General features: G+C 42.8%; 1 protein-coding gene across 1 annotated transcript in view; it reads right to left on the bottom strand.

Moving 5' to 3' along the window:
* The window catches only part of FGGY (FGGY carbohydrate kinase domain containing), a 352,569-nt gene extending 330,310 nt beyond the window's left edge, over positions 1 to 22,259 (bottom strand). Inside the window, exons 1-4 of the mRNA XM_016205908.2 lie at positions 22,232 to 22,259; positions 12,097 to 12,241; positions 10,969 to 11,118; positions 5,574 to 5,788 (exon numbers count right to left, since the gene is read on the bottom strand). Of these exons, the coding sequence (XP_016061394.2) occupies positions 5,574 to 5,774 (201 nt within the window). The 5' untranslated portion in view covers positions 5,775 to 5,788; positions 10,969 to 11,118; positions 12,097 to 12,241; positions 22,232 to 22,259. The remainder of the gene's footprint in view (positions 1 to 5,573; positions 5,789 to 10,968; positions 11,119 to 12,096; positions 12,242 to 22,231) is intronic.
* Positions 22,260 to 22,614: the final 355 nt, after the last annotated feature.

Raw genomic sequence — 22,614 nt, 5'->3', positions numbered from 1 at the left:
GATCTTTCTTCCAAAGTCCCTCAATCTTGTCCCTCCTATTTTTCCCAGGCCAGCATTCTAATCCAGCCATTCATTATTAAACAGATATTATTAAGTGCCTGTATGTGCCAGCATGAAGGACACAGGCCCCCCAGAGCTTATAGCTCAAAGGAATCTCAGCCTCCAGAACTTCATGAGAAGAGTCATGCTGCCTCTAACTGGCATCCTTGAATTTAGTTTCTGCTCCCTGCGAGCCATCTTGAATCTGCTGCCGGTCACTCTAAAACTCAGATGATTCTAGAAAACCTCCCTATTGGCCTCAGAACCGGCTACCCAGGTGTGCCCTTACCATCAACTCCAGTGTCCCTTCTTCCTACTATTGGAAACCATCTGCTCCAGCCAGGGCTGGCTCCGTGACATTACCATCTCAGCACTTCTGTCCACGCTTTCCCCCAGTTCTGAATGTCCTCTCTTAAGAGTTCTCCAGAGTCACCTTTAGCCCTACATCTTTCCTCAAACTTCCTCCAATGCTTGGAAGTAGGGAGGTCCCAATTTCTTTAATCACTCCTGAGTCTACTGTAAGTTAGGGCCTGGGGCAGCAAACTATAGTTCTATTCTCCTGAAATGTAAAATCTAATAGGGAAGACAGAAATTACCCCCCCCAAAAATGAATGATTTTATTACTTATTTTGTTGTTTAATTTGATTGTAGAATGATTTGATTATTTGATATTAATAAAAAAGTGAACGATTCATCAACCACGTGAAGTTCTATAAAGGAAAAGTACAAGACACTGTGAGAACACTTAGCAAGTAAAACAGGACTCAATTTGGAAGTAGTATCGGGCAAGAAAAGGTTTCCTCCTTAAAGAACTAACTTTTGAACTAAGATTCAGTGCAGTACTAGCCAATGGAACTTTCTGCAACGCTGGAAATGGTCTGTATCTGTGATGTTTAATACAGCAGCCAGCAGCCAAATAGCTACTGAGCACTTGAATTATAGCTAGTGCAACTGAGAAACCAAATTTTAAATTGTATTTAATTTTAATTAATTTAAATAGCCACATGTGGCTAGTGACTCCTGTACTGGATAGTGGGGATCTCAGGATGAACAGGACTTAAATAGGTTGGCAGTGGGCCGGAAGAAGAAAAAATGTGTGTAAAAGTTCTGAGGCTGGAGGGGACCTTGCCTGCTTGAGGACATGACAGGAGAGTGTGGCTGGAATACAAAGCTGGAGGCATCATGAGATGAGCCAGGAAAGGAGGTTGAAAACCAAACCATGAAGGGCCTGAAGGCCATGTTAATGATTCTGAGTTCTATCCAAATGATAGCGTGATGCTATTGAAGAGCCGTAAGCAAGAGTGACATGATCAGGTTAGCATTAAAAAAAAAAAAAAAATTCATTTCAGCTCCAAGAACAAGAATGGATTGGAGGGGAAAGGGCATATATGAGGAAATCAGTTAGGTTCTCACACTAATCTAGACAAAAGATGAGGGTGTGTGGTGTTGGAAATGGAGACATCTGGAGAGATGCAGAGATTTATCCTATCTGATTTCAGGCTTATCACCTATTTCCTGGGTGACTGAGGGGAAGTAACTGAAGTCTCTGGTATCAGTTTTTCTTTTCAAAGGTTAAGTGGGACTAACCACCTCTTCCCAATCCCACCCTGTATGACAATCAAATGGACAGGAATGTGGGTGAGGGGATGAGTGAAAAGGTGAAAGGAATTAAAAGTACAAATTGCTGGTTATAAAAAATAGTCAAAGGGGTACAAGTAAAGCATAGGGAATATAGTATTGTAATAACTATGTATGGTATCAGATGGGTACTAGACGTACGGGGGTGAGCGATTAGTAAGGTATAGAAGTGTCTAATAGCTATGTTGTATACCTGGAACTAATATAATATTGCATGCCAACTGTTAAGTGAAAAATAAATTTTAAATAAATGGTTTAACATCTTTTAAAATATGGATATGAACATGCTTTGTAAACCACACAGGTTCTATGAATATAAGAGGTTAACATTACTGCTCAATCCCATGTGAGCTACTCCCTCTACTGCTCTCTCTCGCTTCACTCACTACTCATTAGCCAGTGCAACTCAAAACAAAATCGTCTTTCACTGGCTTCACAGGTGCTGGTTTTTCCATGCAACTGAATAATTTCATCCTTAGGGGCAGAGAACTTGCTGTATACCTCTCCTATAAACGCTCCAAGCTTAGCAAAGAGCATGGCACATATGATATCTCCAGCTTTTCTTCTTCCTAATGAAAGTTGGTACTAACCATACACATACTTGCAATGTTCTTACCTTGTTGGTGATTAAGATCTGTGCCTCCAAAAAACATTATATAATCCCTTAAAATCAGGAACAGTATATACCTTTGCAAGTTACATGTTGCCGTAGAAGTTTTTAGATGTGTGGGTACTGACCCAATATAGACCTGCCAGTTTTAGGAGCAGTGGAGAAGAGACCAGAGAAGGGGATTCACAGCCATCTCACTGAGGGTCTAGTCCTGTCTCCAATACTTGTAAGTTTCAGAGCCTCAGTATCTTCATGTGTCAAATAAAAAGAATGGCAGTCCATCTCACAGAGTTACTGTGACACTTAACTAAAATGAGGGATGCCAGAAGGTTTTTTAATTGTCTGTTTTTAACTCTACGTGACATTAATTCAACAACCACTTACTGAGCACCAAATCTGTGCCAGGCAATGTGTTAGATGTGAGGGATAGCAGGACAATTCTCTCCAAGAGCTCAGCTCCTGGTTTAAAAGGAACTGAACAAGTAGCCAGTTTGAATGCAATCTGATAAGGGCCAGGTAATGATACATGTGAAAATGGCAGGCTTAGGGACAGCAGAGAGGGGCTTCTCACCCTCTCTTTCCTCTGAGGGTGGCAAGGTGAGGGCAGAGACTATCAGGAGTCACCAAAGAAGGCTCCGAGGAGGAAGTAATACTTAAGCTAACCTCATACAGTACCAAGGACTTGGGCAGGTAAAGAAGGTGAGAGAAGAACATTCCAGATAATGAAAACAACAGACATTTCATTCATTCGTGAACTCAACAAATATGAAACTAGCATATTACAAGTGAGGAACTCTAGGGAAATACAGATATGATCCCTGCTCAGGGGACACACATTTTCCACATGAGCAGCCAGCCAGGTAGGGGCACTTATAATTCAGTATAGTTAGTACAACAATCATGGTAACAAGGTTCCCCACATAGTGAGTGGCAAATTCAAAACACTTCAGGTTGCTTAATACAATTTCCAAGCAGGGAAAGAGTAGGCTGAAAAGAAGGGCAAAAGGCAGAGCACGGGCTGGGGATGGGATGCATATGAGTCATGTGACCTTGGGCTCCTTACTTAACCTCGTGGAAGCTCGTTTCTTCCAGCTCCAAACCAGAGAGAATAAAAAAACTACATGAAGAGGTTGTCACACAGATAAAACGAAGTGACGGCTATAAAGTGCTCAGCACAGTTGACCTGGAACAGGATTACTGCCTAAGAAATGTTAGCTGCCGTTACCCTCATCACCATCTTGTAGTTACTGTTTTTGTTTTATTAACTTGACCTTGGGGAAAACCAAGTGAACGACTTTGGGAAAAGGACCTAGTACAACTGCTCTCAAGCTCTTAACTTTCTAACATCCTTGAGAAAACAAGACAGGTCAAATGAATTTTCTGTTGCACTTGGCCCTAGCTCAGTGCTTCTCTAAATCTTACTAGAAAGAATCCTAACCAGAAAGGGAGTAAATATTCGTATGACTTTGGCTTTTCGATGTATTCTATCTTAGAAATTCATCCCCCTCATTTCTGCCATCACGATCCTCATCATCATCATAACAATAGGAAGCAAGGTGCTTACTCATTTCCAGGCACTGTTATGACAGTTTCTATGCATGAACTCATCTCATCCTTACAACAGACCTAGAGAGACAGGAACAATGATCATTCCCATTTTACAGATTAGGAAACTCAGGCAAGAAACCTCAAGCAGCTTGTCCAAGATGACAAGCTAATAAATGTTGGAACTGGGCTGACCGTACAGCTCCAGAATCTGTGCTCTGCGGTGTGCTACCTCTCTAATAGAAAAATGCCTCCTTCCTTAAGGAGAGGAAAGCCTAAGGCCCAAGAGCTGTATCGGGGTTTGCTACAGTGAGACAGCCTCACTAAGGACAATGCCCACAGCACTCTTGTGGCTAAGGGACTCAAACAGATAACGGGTAGGTCACCACTGGGAAATGATTAAAAATCTACCATTAAACCAAGCTGTACTTAGAGCAGACGTTTTTTAAAGTAGCTTTTCATCAGGGGATTATATTTTCTTCTTGACAATTTCCTTAATGGCAAGAAAGGCTATACGTTAGAAGAACAAAGGAGACCCAAGGGCACTGAGTAAGATTCTCACCAAGGTGGGGCTGAGAGGGGGGAAGGAGGAGGAAAATTAAACAGGCAGAAGAAGACGCGCCCCTCTTTTATTCCTATGTACTGCTCCAGTGCCGCCCGCCCCCACCTCCCCTCCCTGCCTTCTTCTCCCGGGGCACTAACAGTAGCTCAGAGCTCATTAAAGTTTAAACAGGCTGATCAATACGGACAGAATGGTGAATTGTCCATCTGCAAATTACCAAGCCCTTCATGAATATTTAAGGAACTAAACCAGGAGGAGAAGAGGTTAGAACCTAGGACTTCATTTTTCCCTCTGAAAAAAAGGAGAAAAGAATCTCTGTCGTTTCTGATCACCAGGATGTAAAACTGAATAGTCAAGTGAAACTAAAAATGAACAAGTCTTGGCCAGCATCGCTTCCTTCCCCAAGCCAGCAAGCTGACTCCCATCCAAGGCCACTTGAGACGAACATCTGTCTGGTACAATTCAGAGATGCTCTACACTTGCCCAACTTCCTTGCTTCCTCAAAACATACCATGTTCTCATGCCACGGTGCCTTTGCACATGCTGTTCCCTCTGAACAAACCAAGGTTCCCCTCACTTGTCTGCTTGGAAGGTAGGACAGTCCAGTGACCAACAGTACAGTGCTGGAATCAGACTGCTTAGGTTCCAGTCCTGCCTCTGCTATTACTAACTGCATGGACTTGGCAAGTTACCTAAACTTCCTGTGCCTCTGTTTCTTCCTCAATAATATGGGGGCAGTAACAGTACTTACTAGCTTTATAGGGTTGTTGTGAAGATTCAACGCCATGACCCACATCAACACACTTTGTACCACACTGGGCATACATGAAGGCATAGTAGATGTTAGCTATGATCATCAGTGACTTCTTCCACCTCAAGTCACACCTGACCATCCTATGTCTACATGTTCCCATCCTCTGTCCTGTCTACTCTAAGCCCGTTGGAGTTTAGTCTTCCCTCGGCTCCAGCCATAGTCACTTCACTCCACCACCTATCATGTCATCTTCTGGCTGTCTATTGGTCTCTGTCTCTACTAGACTGTTAGCTCCTGAAAGACCAGGCCTGTGTCTAAAGTTACACCAACATTGTGTCTGGCACCAGGTGGACACATGGCACACACTCAGCAGGTAGAAGCAGGGAAGCACATACAAGGAGGGAAACCCATAGGTGTGGTCTTACCTTTGTGACAACACAGCACGCGGCCCAGATGTCCTCGGACGACTGCTCGTGATGGTTGAACTGAGGCTCCCACTTGTTAACTGGCTGGTCTGCGAAAGCCAAAAGGATGCCCCGCTGGTCCACCAGAGCCGCACGGACACTGCCTGTCCCAACGTCCACACCCACATAGTAGCGCCCTGGTTCCTGATCTCCGCCAAGCATTGTGTTCCCTCCACCTGCGGTGGTCAAAGGCAAAAACCACATGAAGACCAAGAGGGTCTGCAAAATCAGGCATGAGACCTCCTGAAAGTGGAAATGAAAGTTGTGGAGCTAAGGAACTGGTGGCCATCTACTATTTATTCATCCAACAAAAATGCTGAGTGCTAACAGTATGCTAACAGGCATGAGCTAGGTGGTTGGGTGAACCACATCGGCATGGCCTCAGACATGCAATTTCCATTCTTGGGAGGGAGTCAGACATTAAGCATTTATGAACTATATAATTATTTAAGCAAAGTCGTGATATCAGGTGAAAAGTGCTATAAAGGTAAACCAAGGATTATAGGAGAACTGCAAATCTGGAGGTAACAGATATGCATTTATTCTTATTGAATTTGTCAAAACAAGGGCAGTGGGCATGATACTGAAAAGGAACTTCATCTACCCAGTCAATCACTCATTCCAATAATTACCTGAGCACCTATGATATACCAAGCACTGTGAAAAGCACAAACCTCCCCACTACTCCACACCAGGACTCTCCAAGCTGAGTATATTTAAATCTCTATGTTACAGGTGATCAAGGTGAGGCTCCAAGAGATACGTAACTTTTCTCTTAATGTTAAGTCCACATGCTTAACAACAGGAAATGCACTTTATTATGATGATGCACATTATACCGATAGGGAAATAGGTCCCGAGAAGTTAAAGACGTCAGCGTCCCTCGGGGGCAGCCGGCACCCGCAGTCCCACATCTGTGAGCTCCCGAGTCTCCTGCTCCTGCCTCTTTCTTAACAGCTGGCAGGATGGGTTTGGAGAAAAGGCAAACATACTGCAGCCCCATAATGAAGAAACTGGGAATTGGGAAGAAGCCTGGAGGGAGACAGGATCAGGAATTTGTCAGAGAATCTGTTTTCCTTACAGGCCCCTTGTGAGTTATAAGGAAATCTGACTGGAACAGGCAGGAATTCCTTCACCTTCGTTGCCACTCTAAGTCCCTTTGGTCAGATCAGCCCACAGGACTCAGAAATCTCGTAGAGGCTTTCACTTTCCAGACTGGGCTTTCGAAGAACAAGAACAAGCCCCCAAGACGCCCTCGCTGGTTAACATGCTACAGTCCCCAGGTAAGCTCAGGAGGTCTCCGCGCCCAGAGGTCCAATTCCAACAACGGCAGCAGCCTTCTGCACCCTTCCACTTCAAAGAGGTAATGTTTCCTGGGCAAAGCCACACTGGGGGACACTTAAAGGAAGTCAGCCGGCAGACGTTTAGTTACTGCTTCCTGGGCAAAAACAGCTTCATTGGAAGTGACTGCTTCTGACTTCGTCACAGTGATTTCCTGGCGGTGCCTGCCCCCTTTGGCTCGCTGGCCGGTGGAGAGGAAAAGGGCAAGCTGCAGTAAGAACATTTGCCACGTTCATCGGAGCCTCAGAGAACAACTCTCAGGCTCCAGCCCACTGATTCCTCCCCTTCTCTCCCTCACTCACCACCCGCCAGGAGCTCCACAGACCCAGCCGCACCAGTATCCACACCATACAATACTTCATTCATTCAACAGTGATACCTCCTCTCCCAGCCATTACTCAGAAAATGTAAATGAAGCGGATGAAGCAGAGCTTCTCAGTTTGAAGCAAAGACCATCATGGCCCCACCCACAGCAGTCCCTCTGCCAGGCCGTCCCCCATGCCCCCACCCACAGCAGTCCCGCTGCCAGGCCGTCCCTCAGGACTCAGGAAGGCTGAGAACCCTTGGCTTAGGGCTGACACACAGCCTGAGGCCCTCAGCACATCTCAGGCCTCCAGGAGCTTCTCTCTGCCTGTTGTCCAGCCCTGCCCCACCCTGTCCTGCCCATTCTCACACCCAGCTCAAGACACCCCAAAACTCCTCATCAGTTTCCGAGCGCATCCCCCCGCTGCCCGACTGCCCATCACTTTGGACTTGTTCTTGCCTTCCTAACGGCTTCCTCTCTTCCATCTGGTGACCAGGGACTCATACTTTAAGACCCGGCTCAACCATCACCACTTCAGGGAAGACTTCCTTGCCTTTCTTTGTCCCTTGGTGCCACCACGGTACTGTGTCCCTATTTACCATGCAGAATTGTGACCTTTTTGTTTGTGTCTGTCTCCCTTGCAGGCCTGAATCCGAAAAAAGGAACTATTGATTTCTGCATTTAGCTCCTAGCACAGTATCTGGCACATAATTGGTTTTCAATAAATGTTTTCTGAATGAATGACTAAATCAGTGAATCAATAGAAAATAAGTATGAACAGGTTCGTGTTTTAATATAGTTTGCATTCCTAAGTTGTACTGAAATGCACTAGTGTTTTGTCTTCATTCCAATCTCCGCGTGCTTCATTCATCCAATTACAAATATTTATTGGATGCTTATAACTACATTTTATTAATTCTAGGACACTCATTTTTTCACATTTATCTTCTCCAAAATCAGAGTGAATCTAGTGATCAATGGCATCATACAATTAGTTGGTAGCTTTTTCCTTCTTTCTGAGTGGTATAAGAAATAATGATGCATCTTGCAACGAATGACATCTGAGATCTGAGGCAATGCAGACTGTGCCAGGCGCCCTGCTCAGAGCTCAGGAAACAATGATGGGCAAAATAGGACAGTGCCCTAGTTCAGAGCTTCCTCAGTTTCTTTATTTTCAAACAGGAGGAAGGCTGGCCACGCTAGCTGTTCAACCTCCCTACAGCTCACCCCACACACAATCTTCTTACTTTACTTGGGCTTCCTTCTCTTAGCTTCCCACTGCCTCTCAGTGAAGGGCACCAGGGGTTCCTTAACACTGATCTTAGCATATCAGCAACTCTCTGCCCTTGGCTAAAACATTCCAAAGACTACTCTAAGCACTTCAGGGAGAAACAAGGAAATAGAAAATGAAGAAACTATACAAACATTCTTGCTTACACAGACCTGGTTTAGCCACCACCCAACTTCTCTTCACTCCTACCAGCCCCAATGACAAGAAAGATTCCCCTGCCAGGGGATGGCCCACCTCCTCACACCTGGGTTCCTCCTCCCTTTTGACTCTCTCTTCCTCTGCAGGGAGTACACCATCTTACCACCCACCATCCAGACATCCTGATTTATTTCCAGTAAAATCCAAGGAGGCGGATTTCCACTCTGCAGCTGATCCAGGGCTTACCCCAGTTCTGTTGTGTGCATCTACCTCTTTGCTAAACAGGAAAGAGCGCACCCTTCAGGCGAGCCCCCACCTCGCATGGAGAGTGGAGCTTCACCATTAAACAGTTCACTCCACTACTACCAGGGGTACCCCTAGAGCCAGCCCAGTGCCTGGCACAAAGCAGGAACCAGACATGTCTCTGTGTGGCTCAGTGGATACCTTTAACACCTATCTTTAGGGAAAAAAATCAAAGGTACCATGTTGACTGTGGATCTGATGCTGTGCTGAGCAGCTTGCTTACATTATCACTTTGAATTCTGACACTAACCCCTGAAGATAATCTGAGGAAAATGAGTCGTAAACAGGTAAAGTTAACATGTAGCTAGTAAGTAAGTCATAGTTGAGAGTGATCCAATTCCCTCTGGCTCCATAGTCCCTGGCAGTTTTCTCAGGACGCTACTCTGCCTGATACCCCTCCATTTATTAAATGTCTGCTGGCCAAGGACCCTGCTAAGACAGGCTAATTCAGAACTCGGGCTGTCCACCTTCAGAGACTTACCCTTCCCCAGCACCACGCTGCCCTTCTCTGGCAAACCATGATTTCTAGTCCGTGACCAAGGATCAGTCAGGAAGGCACAAACCCACAGGAACAAGGTGTCCTACCTTCCCAGCATGGCTCACACACACCTCCCAGTTCATGTTTTTCTAAGAAATAGATCCTAATTAAATATTTCAGGTTCACCACGTTTTCCATTATTATAGTTTTAAGTGATCTCTTTTGATTGTTTCCAGACCTAGACCCTGAAAGCAGGGAAACAGAAAAGTTCAAGCCCTTGGGCAGCTTCCCTGAAACTCAACCCTGTGAGTTACAAAAACTCCACCAGAGGGTTTTCCTCGCCTGCCGGCTCACTACTCTGTGCCCTTTGTTCCTGGGTCCTAAGTACTATCTGCTGCGTCCTGGAACCCAAACTGTATTCCTCTGGGGCTCAAAAAATAAAGCCACTGCGAGAGGGAAAACAATATTCCCTTTTCTAATTTTTTAAAAAAGGATTAGGGTTCTGCTGTGTGTCTGGCACTTTCACACATGTTAACCTCTTCCAACTAAAACCCAACCAAGTCGGTAAAAATATCCCCATTTGACACCTCAGTGGGATGGGGAAACTTGCCCCAAGTCACACGAAGAGTAAACAGCAGCACCCATATTTGAACCCCAGCCTCTTAAGGCAAGTCTTAGGGCTCCTTCCACAACACCAACCTAAAATTGAGAACCACACCCTTTGATCCCTTCTTCAATAAGAATATCAACAATAAATGCAGCAACAACTAGCATTTATTAGGCTCTGCTATGCAAATCACCCGATAAAGCTGTTTAAGGTCACAGAGCACAGAAACAGAGAAGCTGGGACTGGAGGCTGAGTCAGTGAGGCTCCAAAGCACAACTTACGAATGGTTCCAAGTCATTCTTTTTAGGCAAAGGTGATACTCTAAAGAGAAAAACTGATGGGGAGATGGTGAGGGTGGTCAGGCAGAGAGAAATAAGGGCATGGACTGTGGAGACCAAGAGAAAGAAAAACACTGGAGAGAAACCCAAGTTCTGAGCCATCCCTAACTTAGCCCACAAGATGCTTCAAAGGGTAGAAAAGCCTCCTGTCCAAGTCCCCAGCGTAAACTGGACTGGGTTTTAGCCTCTATTCATCATCAAAAGATGGCTCTCATGATAAATATTTATACGGTTCATTAAATAAGAGCCTGTATAAATATTATTAGAAATGTGCACAGGAAACCACAGACTTCACGGCTGATTCTTCAACAAATGTGCCAGCTGCTCAAATGCAGTGTGAAAAAAGGAAAGAGGGACCTGGACCTGGAAGGCAATTCTTTGCAAAACTATTTCAGCAATTCCAAGAAGGGGGGACAATGCTACAAAGAATGTGTTGAAAACCAATCATTGAGGGGTTGTTCTAGTATTGTTTTTCCCTCCCTCTTTTCCTTTAAATAACCTAATAGTAATAATAGTGTTTCCAAAGACTATGAACCTCCAGAGGTGATGAGCTTACCTTTGGTCCTATTTCTTAAAGAGCGACTCCTGCAGGATAAATGTGGTGGCTGTGTCCACAGGCGCAGTGTCCCAGGGACCGGGGAGAGAGCTTAATATCTTCTTTCAACTTTGATCTTTGGACTTTGCAGGGAGCTCACGTACAGGAGTCCTACATGATTTATTTAATTAGTTATATTACAATCGGGGTTGGTAAGTTTGGGAAGGGAAATATAAACAACAAGTATGCTTGTCCACTTCAGTGTTCTTAACATAAAGAACTAAATACCACTTTAAATAAACCTCACGTGCTCTAAGACGATGAGAAAGTTCATGATGGCAGGAAAGAGCTCAGTTGGCAATAGTAGCTGGCTCTCTTATTGGCTTTATCAACAATACCCATGGGAGAAAAAGTCCAGCTTGCTGACAGGTGCTTTTTCTCTTAAAGTGAAAGCTACCATCTCACAGTATTCTCTGAAAGATTAACTGAGATTATGTAACTGAAATGCCTAGCACAGTGCCTGATGTTTGGTACATGCTCAGTCCATCTACCTCTTACACACCCTGAGTTCACTAAAAGCCAAAGTTGGAATCCAATGGTCACACTCTCATGCCAGGACCCTGGAAGCAGAAAGACGGCAGACCAGGCACAGGAGAGAGAGGGCTGGTGGCCTGATTCTAAAAGCAAAGTTATCATATTTTAGCCCTAATATGCCAATTACAAAGCTAAGCCCGTATCAGGGAAAATTACAAGCAAACCGTGATTATTATTACATGGACTCTTCTTTTTGAAACATGAATCCCTCACCTCTCTTTGAATTCTGAATAATTTAAATATACAGGGTGGGGCTAGAGTAGGGTTACAGTTGTAAGAACGTAAAACAGACTTTATTCTTGTATCATTATGAATTATCGTATTATTCTTCAAAGGAACAACTGTTGCGCCACCCTGTATGTGTATTTTCTCTCCCTCTGTCACTTTCTTCTCCACGGGGCTGCTGTTGATTTGCTGAGACAGTTAACTATGATATGATTTTCCACAGAGCTAACCAGACCTTCAAAGTAATGCCGTTATCATTAGCATATTGGCCGAAATCCATAGCTTTTCCCAGAAAGCCACTCAAATTAAAAGAACAGGAAAACCACCAACCTTAATGACTGCTGTCAGGAAGGGCTCAGGGCAGTATTGAGAAGAGCGACCAAACGCATTCCCCACACAGTCCCGCGAAACTCCTTCCTCAGAGGTGATGCCCGCCAGAGGCTGGCTGAGGTCCCTGGCCTATTCTTGTGTTTACCTGTTTATAAGCATGGACAAGTGGCTTTAAGACCCAAGGTGAAAGGCCGAAAGAATGAGTGATTTGAACATTAAACATTAGACTTGGAGAACTGGACAGTCTGCCATGCCACACACACACACACCCTGTAAAAATCACCGAGAGCCACAGTCTACGCTTAACCACCACCAATGCTGCTGCTGCCCGAAATGAAGCCCAAGCTCTTTATTTGGTCCACAGGACCTCAAAGCTCTGGCCTTGCCTGAGTCTCTAACTCTACCTCCCTACCTCCCTACCCCCCTACCTCCTACCTCCTTACCTCCCTACCTCCCTACCCCCCTACCTCCTTACCTCCCTACCTACCTCCCAATCTCCCTACCTCCCTACCCCCAACCCCTTATCTCCCTCCCTGATCGCAACCCTGATGCTGCAATCCTACAGCACTACTAGCAACCCTTCAAATAAAGGTTTGGCACCTTTGTTCATATTACTCCCTTTTCCAATGAAGCAAAGAATAAAAACTTGCAGTTTGGAAAAAGAAATTAGATGAATGCACATGAACCTTTGCCCTCACAAATAATGTAGGAAATACAAATCAAAACAATACTGAGATACAATTTTACAACGAATTTTTGATAATACCCACTTAGGCAAGAGTGTGGGGAAATAACAATGTCATACACTTCTAGTGGGACAGTAATTGGCTGAATCTTCTTTAGAACAATTTATGAGTATCTGTCCATTTTCAAAATCTACCCTTTTACCCAACAGTTTAACTTCTAAGAATTTATGGATTATCTCACCTACAAAATACATACACAAAAAGTCCATTTCAACATTCTTTTTCGTAAAGGCAAGAGCACACTCACAAAAACCCTGGAAACAATTTAAACGTCTATTAATAGGGGACATAAGGAGCTGTCAAAAATGAGGATGAGCTAAAGAAAAATGATAATTATAGTAGGTATAAAAGCAAGTTCTTAGACCCCCATTTGTATTATTTTTTAAATGTTTTTATTGATTATTTTAGAGAGAGGAAGGGAGAGGAAGAGAGAGAAACATCGATAGGCTGCCCCTACATTCATTTAAGAGGATAGAGTATCCTGCACGATAAAAACGTATTTTTTTGAAAAAGAGGAGAGTATCACTGGTTCTCAAAGTATGAGCTCCAAGAGCAACAGCATCAGTATCACAAAGGAACTAAAGTGTTAGAAATGCAAATTCTCAGGCTCCAGCTCAAATCCATGGATTCAGAAACCCTGGGAGTGCTGCTCGGGGCCTGTAAAAAGCTCTCCAGAGGAGCCTGATAAATGCTAAAGTTTGAGAACCCCTGCACTGTATAAAGACCCAACATACCAGATTTCAGGAAGAATACATAAACGCCTGCTCACTATGAAAAGTAATGCAGTAGAAGTGGGAGGGCAATTTTTAACTTCCCTTCTCTGTGCTGTTTGAATTTTCACAATGAGCAGCTATTACTGTAATAAGAAAGCTCTTCCTTGTAGTGCGTGAAACTCAGCTTTGTACAACTCCACCCTCTAGTCCTCATTTTTATCCCATGGGATCACCCAGACCATCTAATCCCTTCTAGGTGAGCTATCCTTCAAATGCTTGAAGGTGACTCACAACCTCCTACTAAGTCTTCTCTCCTCTACGCTGTATATTTTCAGTTCCTATAACTGTGTTCCTCCATGCCATGGCTTTTTCTAAAGTAACAAGAAAGGAAGATGGATAAGGGGCACTTGATACAACTAACAAGAGTGATCCTCAGACACCATGTTTCCACATGACATTGTGTGGAGATGAGGTAAGTTGGGCTAACAGCACAGGGTAAGCACACAGTAGGTCTTCTCTACCTTCCTGAAGGCCCTCTGGATGCAACATGTGTTGGGACAAATCAGTGGCCCACCCAGCCCAATATCCAATCTCTACACTAATATCAGAATAATCTGTTCAGCAGAAAAGGGGAAAGGAGTTAGGGTGTCTTCACCAACTGTCTTTGAAGGGAGACTCTGTGGTCACCCCCCTCCAATACCCTACTCTTCCCTTAATAGATCACCAGAAATTGTGTTGCCTGTGTTTTCTCAATATTTATTTTCACATGAACCCAAATGTTTCTCAAACATACTTCTATTTTGAGCCAACCTTCATCTTGGATGAATAAATTTCTCACAAGCATTTACTCTGTGCCAGGCATGGCACTAGTGATTTAGTAGATGGCCTTGCTACTCCTCCCAACAACTATGGAGGCTCCACCACTTATAGATGGGGGACCTAAGGTGTGCAGTCAGGTCACGTGCCCAACCTCACGGAGCCAGTGAAAAGCAGAGTGGGACTTCAATCCTACGCTCTTTCCACTATGTCCCAAGATAACCATTAAACGTCTTAACAGTAGCCTCATTTGGCCACACAATTCTACAATCCAAGAATTAGGTAAATTATACCTAACTTAATCTGTCTAAATCATTCTTTTTTTTAAATTTTTAAATATTTTTATTGGTTTTAGAGAGAAAAAAGGAGAAGGAGAGATAGAAACATCGAATAGCTGCCTCCCACACGCCCCCCACTGGGGATCGAGCCCACAACCAGGCATGTGCCCTGACCAGGAATCAAACCCGTGACCTCTTGGTGCATGGGATTACACATGGGATTACACTCAACCAACTGAGCCACACTGGCCGGGCTGTAAACCACTCTTGATTTTACAGACTTTGTCTTCTTCCCAACTTTCATTCTCCATGTCCAATCAGTCACTGAGTCCTTTCTTAATCTCTCTATCCCATGGCCAGTTTAGCAGAATTCAAGCTACCTGGCTCTTAGCCCTGCCTGCAACCGTTTTCAGTGTACCTCAGCCCCAAATCCAGATGGCCAAGGGACTGGTAATACACTTAGCCTGAATGATTTCTACTCGATTTCCCCATTTTCCCTAAACCCGCCCCACACATAAATCATTGTAAATGTACCTCCAGTATGAACTCGGCTTCATTTGTCATCTGGTTGATAAAAACTTCCTGAACAATTTAAGATGATGAAGAGGGAATTATAGGAGCCTCTAGGGGAAAGCATGCCTGGTGGGGAAGGAAATCTCATCATGTCTCCCTCACATGTCAAACTGTTTTCTCCCCAAACTCACAGCTGTCCCTTCTCTCCTATCTCAGCGATTGGCACCACCAGCCACGCTGCTACTGTAGCCAGAAACGGAGAGGTTCTCGCCGACTCCTGATAGAGGCTGTTCCCCGCCTGCCCCCATCCCTGGCCTCACGCATTTCCACTCTCGACCCCCCTCTGGAGCTCTGTCCTGTGGGCAGCAGCCTGCGTCTCTAAGGCTCTCCAATCCTCCGTCTTCTAGTTGGGTTCAGCCAATGGCATCAGCAGAAGCCTGAAAGGAGGAAGGAGGGTAAGGTTGGGACTCCCTTCCTTTGGAGTGGCCTCGAACTAGCTGTACGTCTTGAAATAAGGTAAGAGGTCCTCTAAGGCAGCCTTCTTCGCGTGACTTCTCCTTTGCAGTTGGTGACCATTCCTCCTCCCTTGCCCCGCTGAGTACAGGGGGTAACACACCTGCTGTTACTAGCCACAGGGACTCAGGCTCCCCTCATCTTTCTAAAGAGTTCCTTTATTGAAAATTATCCTAATAGGAGGGTGTCTATGTTTCCTTCTGATACACTTCCTTCACTGTGCCCTTTCCAGGCCTCAAGTGGCAAAAGGGGTCCCCATTATTACTGGTATTTGGTTACCTCAAAATCGCTTCCTCACATCCTCAAGTAGTCCTTTCTTTACATTTTCTTTAAAAAGTCTAGTTGAAGACTTCTACATCCAGCCAAGATGGAAAGGAACCATATTTACCCTCCCACCCAAAACAACTTAAAAAACAAACCCAAAACAGGAAACAAAGGTTCTCAGGACATTGGAAACCAGGCAACAAAGCACAGTGATCCTAGAGAGATTTGAGACAAAAGGAAAAAAAAGAGGTATTCTGAAATTTGTTCAAGCTTAGCGCCTGGAACCCAAGCCAAGTCCTGCAATATTCCTGAGCTGAGGAGACAGAGTTAGGAATCTGTGGACAAAAATGAGGCTAGATTACTTGAGGCAAAGTACAAGAGAGGAGAGAGGTGTACAAGGGAGAAGTCCAGCCATCTGCAAAGGGTACCCCTTAAGTATTACAAAGAGTGCGGACACTACCTGAGCCAGAAACACCCGAAAGGGTTAGAGTGAACAATGAACGGGCTTCACACAGGCCCATGAATAGTGCCTTTTCGCAATAACCAGACTGAAAAGTCTTGTAATTCCCAGGGCACTGGGTAGAGTATGCAGACAAAGCTCAAGAGTACTTACAGAAATACAAAATTTCTAAGAAGGTAAAAAACACAATGTCTGGTCTTCAATCAAAAATTACCAGGCATGCAAACAAGGAAGAAAATAAAGATCTTCCCAGACAAAAGATAAGAAAGTTCATCAGGAGGAGAACTACACTACAAGCAGCAGCGAGGGAAATGACATCGCATGGAAATCTGGATCCACAAAATGTAGTGAAGAGCACAAGGGTAACATTGTGGGTACATGAAAGAATGTTTAAAAATTATCTGAATGTCTTCAAAAGATAACTGACTGGTTAAAATTAAATAAGCATGTATTGTGGGGCTTAAACATATATGAAAGTAAAATGTACAACATATAGCAAGAGTAGTACAAAGGCTAGAAGAAAAGAAATATAAATCTACTGCTGTATGGTTCTTACATGAAACACATGTGAAGTAGTATAATTCCACTCGAAAGTAGACTGATAAATTAAAGCAACTACCAAAATAATACCAAAAGAAGTTATACTTGCCCTGGCTGGGTGGCTAAGTTGGTTGGACTGTTGTCCTGTACACCAAAAGGTGGAGGGTTCAATTCCTGGTCAGGGCACATACCTAGGTTTCAAGTTCAATCCCCGATTGGTGCATATACCGAAGGCAACTGACCGATGTTTCTCTCTTACATTGATCTCTCTCTCTCTCCCCCCCCTTCCTTTCTTGCTAAAATCAATAAAAACATACCCTCAGGTGAGGATTAAAAAATAAGTTATACTTAATTAACCAATAAGGAGGAAAAAATAAAATTATTTTTAAAATAACCCAAAAGAAGGCAGAAAAAGGAAAAAAGACCAAAGAACAGATGGGACAAACACAGAAAAAAAAAAAAGCAAGATGGTATACTCAAACCAAAGCATACGAATAACTACATTAAATATAGTCTAAACACCCTAATGAAAAGGCAGGAACTACCAGGCCCTACTTTGTTATCCAATCTAACTATACGCTGCCTACAAGAAACCCACTTTAAATATAAGGACACAAATAGGTTAAAAAATAAAAGGAGGAAAAAGATATAGTATAAAATAGCAATCAAAAGAAAGTTGGAGCAGCTATATCATTATCACTCTAAGTACATTTTAGAGCACAAATATTACCAGGAAAAATGACTAAGTAGATTTCAGAGCAAATATATTATCAGAAATTATGGAATAATAAAGGGGATGATTCACCAAGACAACCAAACAATCCTAAATATTAATGTACCTAATAACAGTGCATCAGAGTACATAAAACAAAATCTGACGGAACTTCAAAGAGAAATGCATATATCTACAATGATCATGAGAAATCCCAATACCCCTCTCTCAATAACTGATAGAATAACTAGACAGAAAATCAGCAAGGTTATAACATACAGTAGCAGTCAATAAAGCCAATCTATAGACATGTAAAAAGCACTTTACCCAAAAGAGAAGAATATACATTTTTTTCAAGTACACTTGGAACATTTATTGAGACAGACCACATTCTGGGCCCAAAAAGTCTCAAAAAATTAAAAGGATTTAAGTCATACAAAGTACGTCCTATGACCACATGGAATTATATTATAAATCAATAACAGAAAGCTATGTAATATGTAATAACAGAAAGTCCTCAAATATTTGGAAACTGAATAAACTTCTACATAACACATGGATCAAAAAAAATTAAAAACTAAAAAGATTTTAACTAAATAAAAAATAGCAAAAGTTGTAGGGCTAAGCTGAAGAGCACTTGGAAATTTATATCAAATGCTTACATTAGGAAAGAAGTCGTAAACACATGGCCCCATCTTCCATCTTAATAAATCAGAAAGGAAATCAAAGTAAGTAGAAGAAAGGAAATAATAAATTTCAGAGCAGAAACCAATTTAAAAAAAAGAAAGAAAATAAATGAAACCAAAAGCTGGTTCTTTGAGAAGATTAATAAAATTGATAAATGCCTGGCCAGAATTACCAGGAAAATAAAGAGAGAAATAATAAATTACCAATAACAGAAATGAGGGAGATGAAATCACAACAGATACTACAGATATTAAAATGATAATAGGGGATATTATGAGCAACTTAGATGATATGTACAAATACCGTAAAACACACAAACTATCAAGCCTCATTCAAGAAAAAACAATCTGAATAGTCCTAGATTATTAAAATGAGGACTTTTCTCTCCCTCCCAACAAAAAAACTCCAGGCCCAGATGGCTTCACTGGTGAATTCTATCAAACATTTAAAGGATAAATATTAATTCTACACAAACGCTTCCAAAAAATTGAAGAGGAGGAAATACTTCCTAACTCATTCTATGAGACCAGAATTATCTTGATATCAAAACTTAAGAAGACAATACAAGGAAACTATAAATCAATATCCATTATTAACATAGATGCAAAAATTCTTAAAATGTTACCAAATAGAATCCAACAAAATATAAAAAGGATAATAGGTCCTGACTTAGTGGGATTTGTCTCAGGAATACAAGTTCAGTTTAATATACAAAAAATAAAAATAAAAATCAGTGACTGTAATTCATCATATTAAGAATTAAAAATTATCTCAACAGTTACTGAAAAAAGAGCCTGAAAAAATACAACATCCATTCTTCATTTAAAAACAAATAACCAAGAAACCACACCTCTCAGGAAAATAGGAATAGAATGAAACTTCCTAAACCTGATAAAGGGCTTCTACAAAGAAAATACAACTAAATCAAACATCATAGTTAATGATGAAAAAAATAAATGCTTCGCCCTGGCCGGGTAGCTAAGTTGGTTAGAGCACTACCCCAATACCCCAAGGTTGTGGGTTCGATCCCCAGTCAGGACACAGATAATACTCAACCAATAAATGCGTAAATAAGTGGACCAACAAATCAATGTTTCTCTGTCTGTCTCTCTTTCCCTTTCTCTCTCTCTAAAAAATCAATAAAGTAAAAAAATATTTTAATGCTTCTAACCAGTGTAATAAAGCAAGAAAAAGAATAAAATGCATCCTCGCTGAAAGAAAAAAGTAAAACTGTCTTTATTTACAGATAACATGATCACCTACATAGAAAATCTGATAGCATCTACAAAAAAGCAATTAGAACTAATAAGTAGCTTAGCAAGGTTGTAGGATATATGATCAATACACAAGTAGCAACAATTAGAAATTGAAATTTTTAAGGACAATATTGTTTACTATAAAAAAATATGAAATACCTACAGATAATCTGACAAAGACGTGCAAAACCTATCTACTGAAAGCTACAAAACATTGCTGAAATTAAGGAAGACCTGAGTACATCAGGAGATATACTCTGTCCATGCATCAGAAGATTCAATATTTAAGATGTCACTTTTCCCCTCAATCAATGTATAGGTTCAATAAAAGTCCAATTAAAATCTAAGCAGGCCTTTATTTTGAAATTGGCAAAATAACCGTAAAATTAATGTGGAAATGTAACAGACCTAGAATGACCAAAACAACTTTAAAAAGAACAAAGTTGAAGGACTTATATTATCTGACTTTAATACTTATTACAAAACTATAGTCATCAAGACTATGTGGTATTGGCATCAAAAATGGCAAAAAGATCTACGGAACAGAATAAAAGAACCACACAAGAAAAGATGCATATTGTATGACCCCACAGATAAAGTCGTAAAAAATCTTAATTAATCTATGTTGACAGAAAGTAAATCAACGGTTGCTTTGGGGGAAGGATGGTACTAGGAAGGGAGGGATTACCAAGGGGCACAAAAAATCTTTGGGGGTATTAGAAATATTCTTTATCTTGACTGTGATGGTTTCATGGATATATACTTATGTCAAATTTAACCAAATTAGACACTTTAAATATGTAGTTTATTGTATGCCAGGTAGACTTCAATAAAGCTGATCAAAAATACCCTTTAAGAATGCCTTCTTTTCCCCATGGAACCTTGACTGCCACATTCTTTCTTCATCCACTATATTTAATCAGTAATTAATCCCTACCATTATGCTCTCCTAATCTCTCTTCAGTTTCATAACTATTACCCTACCCCATTTCGCACCTGTATTATAATAGCCTTCCTTCAGTCTTCACCCTGCAGGCAGAATTAACTTTCTAAAACTCGGAAGACACGTTTCAAATTCTCTTAACATGACTCACCTGACCCTCCCTGTTCTGGCCCTTTCACACATCCCAGCCCCAGCCTACTTTCTGGTGATTTCCCACCTCACCCATTCCTGATGAGCCATACTTATCAACAATGTGCCAGGTTTACATAGTTTTGCACATGCTGTTCCCAAATCAAATATAATCCCTTCCCCTTTGTCTTTCTCCAGCCCACTCATACTGAGGCTTTGTAACTCAGCTATTATCTCCTCTGGGAAGTTTTCCTCAAAACCTCATATTGGGCCATGTGCCCTTCTCTCCACCTCTAAGCATCTTCTGCATACCTTGCCACAGCCCTAATCTCATCCTCATCAGACTAGACTGGATGAAAGCAGAGACCGAGTCTTGTTCTCTTCACCACAATGCCAGGCCCACACCTGCCACAAGATTAGTGAACAAATGAATGAACTGAAGCACTGGTTTGGATGAAGCTCCTCTTACACCACCTGGGTTGATTCTACATCTCACCTCATAAAAAGATGGGCAGGTAAGAAGTGAAATGACCTCTATAGTACATTCTGGTAAAATAATTATATCAAATACCCTGGGAAGAGGGGATGGGTCCCACCCGGGCTGGGAGTTAAGATTCCATTACTTTAAATTGTTTTCAAAACCAGCTGGTAATTGACTGTGATTTGAACTAAGTGAAAGTTTAGAGATTCCAGGAAAAGACAAGGCCCACAGCAAAGATTAACATAGCCTGGAAGAAGACCCAGTCTCCTCCTAGCAAACTTAATTTCATCTAGAAAGACACAGATCTCCACCCTCTGGGTTATTCCCTTTTCCCAATACACATGTTTTGACATCAAAATCCAGCCAAAGAGGCTTCCAACCTTTCTCCCCCTCAAATTAACCTCCAGGCCCTCCTCACCCTCTCTGGTCTGCTTCCCCCCCAGTCATTCCTAATAACAGTCCTCTGGGCCTCCCACTAGGAGATCCTCCTCAGCTGGTCCTTCCCAGTGCTAGGCCAGTGGCCATCAGGTCAAGAGCCAAGCGGAGGACCTCATTAACAGGAGACTCCCAGAAGACTAGGAGGCAGTTGTAAGGCTGAAAAACCCAGCTGGCAACCTCGAAAGTAAAAAATCAGGATATACATAGGGTGGCTTATGGGAAATGAGGAAAAGCAAGCCAAACAAAGCAAAACTCTACCATCTAAATAACAGGCATATACCGAGAGGATTAGCAATTCCAAAGCATAATCACTTCCTCCCCCCTTAACTCCTATTTTCAAAATTAAACAAATGATGATGGTTCTCCCATTTCTTGGTATAATGATTGACACTTTAATTTACCAAATAAACTAAGACAAGTGCTTCAGGAGAAAATAGCCAATGATTAGGGGAATTCCTATTTTTGCATCTTGTGGATCCCTTAAAAGAAGGGACAAGAATAAAAATGGAAAGATTCCCCCCAGGCCTTACTACCCAGGATAACTGTAACCGAACAGCACTAGACCATCTGCGCTAAACTGCACCTCAAGACATCGCAAGCTGCTGAAAACGTTTCAAGGTAACAAGCAGCACTAGCCTTAAGATACCTTAGGTAGCGAGGTTTAATTCCAAGGGTCAAAAATGCCTGGGAAAATGTCCTAAACTGCGGGACGGGGGGGTGACGGGGAGCGAGGAAGTGCACACAGTTAAGTGGACAGGGCTGGCCGAGGCCCGCGGGCTGCAGACCTCTCCCGGGCAGCCTCGGGGACGCAGTAAAAGCCGACCCCCCCGCTGAGCGGCCGGACGCCTCACCCGGGACAGGACAGGGGACTCAGCACCGTCTCGGGAGCCAAGGCCCGGCGGGAATGAGACTTTAGCAGCCGGCGGAGGAAGAGGAAGAGGAGGCGGCGACCGCAGGCGGAGGGAGGGAGGTGCGGGTCGTGCGCTCTCCGATTGGACAACGCGCACGCCGCGCGTCTGCAAAAGCCCC

The sequence above is a fragment of the Miniopterus natalensis genome, chromosome 9 (genome assembly GCF_054644295.1).
Source record: "Miniopterus natalensis isolate mMinNat1 chromosome 9, mMinNat1.hap1, whole genome shotgun sequence".
In the NCBI taxonomy this organism is placed as follows: Eukaryota; Metazoa; Chordata; class Mammalia; order Chiroptera; family Miniopteridae; genus Miniopterus; species Miniopterus natalensis.
The sequence above is the reverse complement of the archived record's forward strand: the minus strand, read 5'-3'. Positions and strand labels throughout refer to the sequence as shown.